The sequence below is a fragment of the Pangasianodon hypophthalmus genome, chromosome 25 (assembly GCF_027358585.1).
Source record: "Pangasianodon hypophthalmus isolate fPanHyp1 chromosome 25, fPanHyp1.pri, whole genome shotgun sequence".
In the NCBI taxonomy this organism is placed as follows: domain Eukaryota; kingdom Metazoa; phylum Chordata; class Actinopteri; order Siluriformes; family Pangasiidae; genus Pangasianodon; species Pangasianodon hypophthalmus.
The window spans coordinates 10,818,015-10,826,113 of NC_069734.1; the positions used below are offsets into that span (position 1 = coordinate 10,818,015).

The window sequence follows — 8,099 nt, forward strand, 5'->3', positions numbered from 1 at the left end:
GGGAGGATCTAGATATTTGCTGTTTGTTGTTTCTGGACTTCCAGAAACTTCAGGAAAGGCCAAATAGCCCCACAGCGCCACCTGGAGGGAAAACAACCAGATAACAGAGCTCATAAAAAACTAGCAACACAATACAATAATAACAACCAGCTTTCTTAATATTTTTTGTTTGTTTCCTAAAGAAATACTAAAACACTTAAAAAATAATAAAATATAATATGGTTAAGCGTGTGATGTAGGAGACATAGACACGGGTTGTCCATTATTCTGTATGTATTAAGTGTCTTTTATTTTGAAGAAAAATTATTATGGTTATAATCGCAAACTTCACCTAAACCATTTGAGTAGCTGCTTGAATACCAAACAGCTTTGTAGTCCCTATATACGTGCACTATCTAGGGTACGAGATTATAGTCTGTACACCCTATACCTAGTGCAGTCTTCGCCCAGCAGCTGGTTATTTGGGATTGGGCCTCACTAACCGCTCTGTTGCTCACTCTGACAGTAGCGTTTTGGCGTTTAGCTTGTTAGCCATGTGTTTATCTGGTCTTGAAGGGGATTTTAGTAAGATTCAAGACATGAATGAAGTCGCTGTTGAAGTTTTAATGTATAGTCTGTTTTTAAAGTTTGGGCTTGGTTTAGCTTAGTTAGCTACAATGGAGCGGCAGGGTTTAATCGGTGACCTGGAGAGCAGGAGTAAAGAGCAGCTGGGGGAAATACTGGCGCGACAAGAAAAGTTACTACACAATAAGTAAGTAACTGGACAGTGTTTACAGTGTACCAGAGATTTCAGTCTGTATAAACTTTATAAATAGGTAAGTGTGTGGCTTTCAGTGCTAACTTGCTTGAGTGTTAGGTTTAGTTAGCTAAGCTCTTTTAATCTGAGAGGAGGATGTGTTGGTGTTTCCCGCGCTGCTGTTTCTGTGCAGCTCACAGCAGGTGCCGAGTTTCACTCTGTTCATGTGAGAGTCAACAATATAAACATGACAACAATATAAACATGAAGGTGAAATCAGCTGGAGTGAGGATGAACACATTAAAGACACTCAGTGTTTCCGGTTCTTTTCAGGGGAAGGTAGTTAATGCAGGGTCAAGCAGTAGCTAGAAGTCGCCAGATGACGTCATGGTATAATTAGCATATTCATAGCCACGATTATTTGCATAAAAACATGTTATTGGAAGATTTTCTGAAGACACTTAGGATAGACTAGAATTCTTTTCAGAATAGAAAATTAGTTATTAGAATTATTTAAACTTATTCATCATAGAAAGAATTCATCTTTGGTCATGGCACAACAAACTATTTTTTGCATATTTATGAAATATTATAATTTCTATCAAATATTGAGACTAAACGAAACTGCGGTAGTGAGCAGTCAAGAAACCGACATGAAGGAACGTTTACGGATGGACTTTATTACTGTAAATACAGCCAAGTAGAGCGTTTAGAAGAAAGAACAAAGACTTGACAAGGCAGACTGAACAATGGTGATTGGTGGGTGGTCATATATATATATATATATATATATATATATATATATATATATATATATATATATATACACACACACACGCACACACACACACACACACATATATATATATATATATATCAGTTCTCAAAGTAACAGGAATAGTGTGTATTTGCAAATTGGAAAACTAAATTTTTGTAGGCTGTGGATTGAAGAAGCAAAGACTTGGGCTAAATGTAAACAATTTTATAGTAATTTGGAAAGTTATGTGTTTTTATGTTTTTTATTTTTTATTTTATACACACACATACGCATACGCACACACACACACATTTTATATATATATATATATATATATATATATATATATATATATATATATATATATATATATATAGCTGGCCAGAAGTTTTAGGACATGGTCTGGTCCTCCACACAACAAACTTTTGAACACTGAGACCAATGAACATTTTGGAGCAAGATATAGTCACTGGATGTAAATGAACTGTTAATGGTCCCTAAACGTGGTTGGCTATTTGCAGTGTCACTCAAACACCCTCTTTATACTGAAGTAAGTGGTTCTGGCCTACATTTAGTGGTGAAAAGTACCAGACTCTGTGGTGAAGTCAGATTGATGGGATGCAGAGACTGGGATAGCCATGCCAAAGTGAAAATTTAACACTTTTGTCCATTTGTTATGTTTGACAACCCATAAACTGAAATGATTTTTTAAAAGATAATGTCAGTAATGGTCTTAAAGACTAGTACTGCAGCCTTCATCACACACTGTAAATCATGCAGCTGTATTTGCACATGAATTCTATTATAACTGCATCACCTGTAAATCATTATTTATGTATACGCCATAAACTATTTAATATATCTGACACTGACGTTAAAGCAACAAGGATTTACACTTAATTTTGCACTATATTATCCAGTATTTAAACTATTTAAACATTGTATTGTGTGTATAACCTTTAATCGGATGGTGTAATATGAATCACTTACAAAGTACACTTTTTTTTTTCCACTCAAACGATTCATCTGGTGCAAATGAGGTATTAAGTAACATACAGTTCTGGCTCTGTAAAATGTTTATTATAACTGTTGTGAGACACTTTCCTGTTAATATAATTGCCTACTCTTTTCTCATGGTTTACAGTAGCTTCATGAGATTTTTATTAAAATGATTCACTCAGGACTTAATCACTTTTGAGTGTACTGTGCATTATTTTTACTCTCTTAATCACTAATACAGATAGAGCAGTTTGAGGCATCCATGCTGATAATATGGCAGGTGTTGAATATAAAGCTAACTGAATACTGGCACATGACTAGTGTGTAACTGTAAATAATGTCAACTATTGCATGAACTAATTAATTTTGTGTCTGTAGGCGATTTATTCAAACCCTTCCTGACAAAGGAAAGAAGATTTCTGAGTTTGTGGAAAAAGTCCGCCATGCTCTAGCAAATAAGGAAGAAGAAGAGAAGAAGCAGGCCAGCTTGGCCTCTGTACGAACAGAATTTCAGGCCAGATACCAGCAGGCTTTTACTCAGCGCCAGCATGTCGTCTCCACCGATGTACTTGCTGCTAGAACAAGGCTTAAAGATAATGAAGACTCGATGAACACAGAGCCATCACACATGGTGGAAGCTACGAGTAGAGTGGATGGTGGAAACACCTCCGATTCCCTCTGTATAGAGAACACTGACGTGAGAGAGACTACATCTGGAGACACGGCAGCATCGGGGAATGCAGATAGAGCTAAAGACATGGATCTCACGGTGGCGTTTGAACGGGTCACTTTATCCGAGGAGAGCGCTGCTCCTCCCAGAGACTCAACTAGAAATCTTTTCTTGGGCTCACAGCAGCAGAAGAAGCCACATTACATAGAAGTGTTGGAGAGATCAGATGAAAATGTGACAAAACCTCGATTCAAACTCAATCAGTGAGTAAAGATTTATGATGCGTACTTTTTTCTCTGATGTACTCTGGCATTTAGTTTGATATCGTCATCTTTTGTCTGAAATTACCTACTTGGTTAGCTATGTTGCTTACACAAAGATCATGTGGTATCATGTGGTTATCTTACTCATCATATAAATTGTAAAATATTTTGGAAGTCTTTCATAATTTGGGAAACCATTTGTTAATTCTAGCTCAGTTTGGAGTACATTATTATAGCTAGGCTGGAGTACATTAGCTAAACCTACAAAGTTTGCTAGCTAATCATGCTGTAATATTAGGTATTAAATAAAAGTAACTGTTTAGAAGTACTTTCAATTCCAGAATTATGGGCACCTTTTAAATCAAGTAGCTTTGCAAATTCTAACATTATCCGCATAACTTAGATTGCTAGCTGAACGCCATAAATCGGATTCTTTTCTTTTTATGCCTCCACTACTAGTTGGTTGTGGCATTATGATTTCATTCTGTCCATGCACCCGAGACTTTGTAGGATTGATAGGGAATTATCATTGTAACCGCCAGATGAACGGATTAGATTTCGGAATTGATCCAGTCACGGTCAAGGTCACAGCAAGGTCAATAGTTTTTCTTCAATAGCTTCCTTCTTGTTTGAAGTATACAATATAGTCAAAAGTTTGTGGACATCTGACCATCACACCCATAATGTGGTTCTTCCCCAGACTGTTGCCACAAAGTTTGAAGCAGATGTCTTTGTATGCTGTGGCATTAAGATTTCCCTCCAGTGGAACTAAGAGGCCCAAACATGTTCCAGCATGACAATGCTCCTGTGTACAAAGCGAGCTACAAGAAGAACTTGAGTGGCCTGCACAGAGCCCTGAGCTCAACCCCACTGAACACCTTTGGGATGAACTGGAATGCTGACTACATCCCAGGTCTCCTCACCTGACATCAGTGACTGACTTCACTAATGCTCATCTCACTGAATGATCATAAATCCCCACAGCCACACTCCAAAATCTAGTGGAAAGACCTAAGAGTGGAGGTTATTATAACAGCAAAGCAGGGGCTAAATCTATAATGGGATACTCATTAAGAACATATGGGTTTGATTAGTCAGGTGTCCGCATACTTTTGGCAATCTAGTGTATATTTTAAGGGAATTTCAGACGTATATCAGTAACAAGAAGGACTAGAATTGGTGGACGAGGCACTGTCTTTGCCAATTTTTTTTTTATTATATGTATACAACATTATATTGTAAAGCACATTTTCCTGTAATATAAATTTATTATATTCCTTTTCACTACTCCTATTGTGTCTTGTGTGTCTCAGACTGCCAGTGAAGTCAGCCTCTCCATCTCCTGGTCAGTCCCCTGGCAGTGTTACCCCCCTCAGCGCTGAGGCCCGGAGACAGAGGGACAGGAAGCACCTCGATGACATCACAGCTGCCAAGCTTCCTCCGCTGCACCACAGTCCTGCACAGTTACTCTCACTGGAGGAGTCTGTCACCCTCCTGAAGGAGCAGACGAAGAAGTATCAGGTACAGTTGCTAAGCTGTTCATACCGTTATACAACCTTGCAAAGTGCTAGTACCTATTTATGTATAAAGCTGTGCTTTTTAACAGTATATAGGATCATGTGAAGGTTCTTAGTTATCTTGGTTAAATGTTAGATCTGTGGCACAGCTTTGGGATTATAATGTCTATTTGCTTTGGCATACAACTGCCTCTAAATAGGATCATTGTACTGTGGTTTAAAAAAAAGCTAACAATTTATTTGAAGGATACATACACTGGGTCTTCATAATACATTCATAAGCATTGCTCAGTTCAGTACTTGAGGATTTATTTTAGATTTATGATGTACCTGGTAGATGATATTAAAGTTTTTTCACGAAGATACATACACTTTATCATTATATAAAAGACAGAACAGGCATCATTGGAGTCGACTGTTTTAGATTGTTGTATGTTTAATTTTTAACCTTATTTTGGACGTTATTATGCACACATTCATAAAATATTGTGAAATCTGAAGTGGCCATCTGCCATTTTACTTTTTGGAAAGTGTATTTCCTGTATCTGCTTCTTATAGTAATGTGGAATTGACTGCTCTTCAGCATGTGGGGTTGTAAAAATGCTTATTTATCTAATCTAAATAATAGGGAAGCACCAAAATGAAAATTCTTGACTAAAAACAATCACAGAAGCCTTTTCATCTTTGCAGTAGTCAATAGTCCTTTAGCATGTTATGTTTATGTACTGTTGGCCCCTTCAGTAGTTGTTCACTTGGACTCTCTTAGGCATGATATTCTGTCTTACCTCCACATCATTTTGGCTCAAATGTCTGCCAAATTACTGAACGCACATCTGTATTTATGTGTTTTCCAACATCTTTCAGGAGCTGCAAGCCAAATTGGCTGCCCAGAAGCTGGCAGAGGGTCTGACTGTCAGTATGAACAGCTATAATCCTGAGGGGGGCGCACTGGCTGCATACAGAGAAGTGCATGATGATGGGGCCCTCTCAGAGGAAGACTGACCCAGGAGCCTGATCCTGTCTTAACCTATGGATAGAGACATCTGTAGCTGTATGATCAGCTTCTTTAATAGCATTGTCTCAGGTACTTCCTTGATTTGAATTACTCTGAGACTCTTAACAATGCTGTTCTGCAGATCATACTGCAAGGATGCCAGTTCCGAAAAACAGAATAGCTGCTACCGGGAATGCGCTTTGAATAAAGCACTAGTACAGTCGTTCTCAAATCCAGTTCTGGGACTCTGAGCTCTAAGTCTTTGTGTGCTCCCTGCTGTAACACCTAATTTAGCTCGAAGGACTTTCTACATGAGCTGAGCCAGGGGTTCTAAAGAAGGGACCATCCAAAAATGACAACACAGAGACTGAGACGCACTTCACAACTATGACTTGGTTTCAGAAATATGGAAACACATTATGCAAGGACTTATTCATATTTTTTGTAAGACCTGTTTTGCAGCGTGCAGTCAAAAATAAATAATGTTGACAGCTTAAGTCTGTGATCTGATGTCAGTTTTTACCGTCAGTTTAAAAAAACGCTTGTAAACCTCAAATGTGGAAGCACTTATTGTTATGACATATGAGCACAACAACTGCTTGAAAGAAGTTTCTCTTTCTCTAGAATTGTTTTGTTAACCCTGACCCCACTTTGGTTTGATTGGAGTGGCCAGTCAGCCATCTTTAAAGTGTGTGATGTTATCAATGCAGAAATCTGTGCCATGCCTCCCATGATTAATATATGCAGTGTGAAATACTGAAGCTTGAAAAATTTGGCCCAATTACTGGAGTACATCTGGAGCGCATTTAGCTCATGTTACAGCAGAGAATGGCAGTGCATGATGGGATGGCAGCAGACAGACATGACATATGGCAAATACAATCCCCTTGCTTAATGTGCAGATAAGAAACGCCAATAACCTCAAAGCCCTCCAGCTTTCATTCACAGTAAATCTCTCCAACTCTCTAAATGTCAGAGGTACGTTCCTTTAAATAGGATTCAGTCTGGTGCGATGCTCCGTGATAACCTTTGCTGATTGCTGCCCCATGTGATGGTGGGAACCTGGCGCATCTGGCACATTTGTGTTCATAACTGTGAGTATGACGAGCTCCAGAGTGCAGACATCTGATAATAAATATGTCATACATGTCCAGGAAGGATCTTCTCACTGCTGGTGTTAATTAAAGCCCACCTTGCTTGGAGGCTGTTACCAATTACCAATTAAAGGTTGTTTGACATCAGCATTGTCCACGGTCATTCACGTATGTCGATTATGTCTGGCTCGGAACCGAGCACTGGATCTAAAGCCAGAATCTTTAAGCTGTACATTTTGGCACTTGTTTGTGCATGCAGGGAATTACACACCCATTCAGATTAATGAACCCCTCATGGGGTCTGCTAGTGATTTTCTCCAGCAGAACGTCCGAAATCACGTCCTTAGGGATTGTGAATAATCTCTGGGAGGCAAAGAGGGGGATAAAACAATAGTATATAATTTCTCTGAATGTCTTTCTAAAGACGTGCCAGCATGGCATTATATCAAGCATGCATGATGTATATATTGGCATTGATCACCATTTGAATTTAGCAAGGGAACAACTGCATTATTTTTGCAAGATTATGAAGTCTGAGGTCATTTTCCTTTCATCCACTAGTGATTTAGATTTTTTTTGTCCTTTGTGGTTTTCAAAGCATCTGAATTGTGGTGAAATAATGCAGTGCTGGGAAGTTTCAGAGGCTTCCTGCTGATAGGGTTTCACTCTATCTCCTTGTCCCAATTAAAACCATCTCTTTCCTTCTGCTTTCTCCACTTGGACACCATTTAATTACATCTTCCAGGTTTCCCTGGCTTCTTTTATTAGTGTTTTGATTCATGCCTCATCCATGAAGTATACATGTCAATGTCTATTTAAATATTTAAGCCTCACAGGGGATCTGCTTTCTCAATAAACCTCAGGCACGCTTACGTTAAGTTTGCCTGACGTGGATGTGACTGTTTTTAAGAGAAAGATGTTACAGTGCCTGCAGTGCTAACAATCCAGTGCTAAGCCAGGCCAAGGACAGAGACTCTCTAAATCAAACCCACTGCCCTTCACCCACATTGTGTTCTGGATTGTCTAGACCATGTGTTTGTGATAATAATGATGTACAAGATTCCAGCTA

The 8,099-nt window shown here is 38.7% G+C and overlaps 1 protein-coding gene across 1 annotated transcript; it reads left to right on the top strand.

The window, feature by feature from the left end:
• The first annotated feature begins 412 nt into the window (after positions 1–412).
• Positions 413–6,433, top strand: polr2m (RNA polymerase II subunit M). Its single transcript, XM_026937399.3, has 4 exons — positions 413–751; positions 2,871–3,425; positions 4,739–4,946; positions 5,807–6,433. The coding sequence occupies exons 1-4, from the start codon at positions 657–659 to the stop codon at positions 5,942–5,944; spliced, it is 996 nt and encodes a 331-aa protein (XP_026793200.2). The 5' UTR covers positions 413–656; the 3' UTR covers positions 5,945–6,433.
• The last annotated feature ends 1,666 nt before the right edge of the window (positions 6,434–8,099 follow it).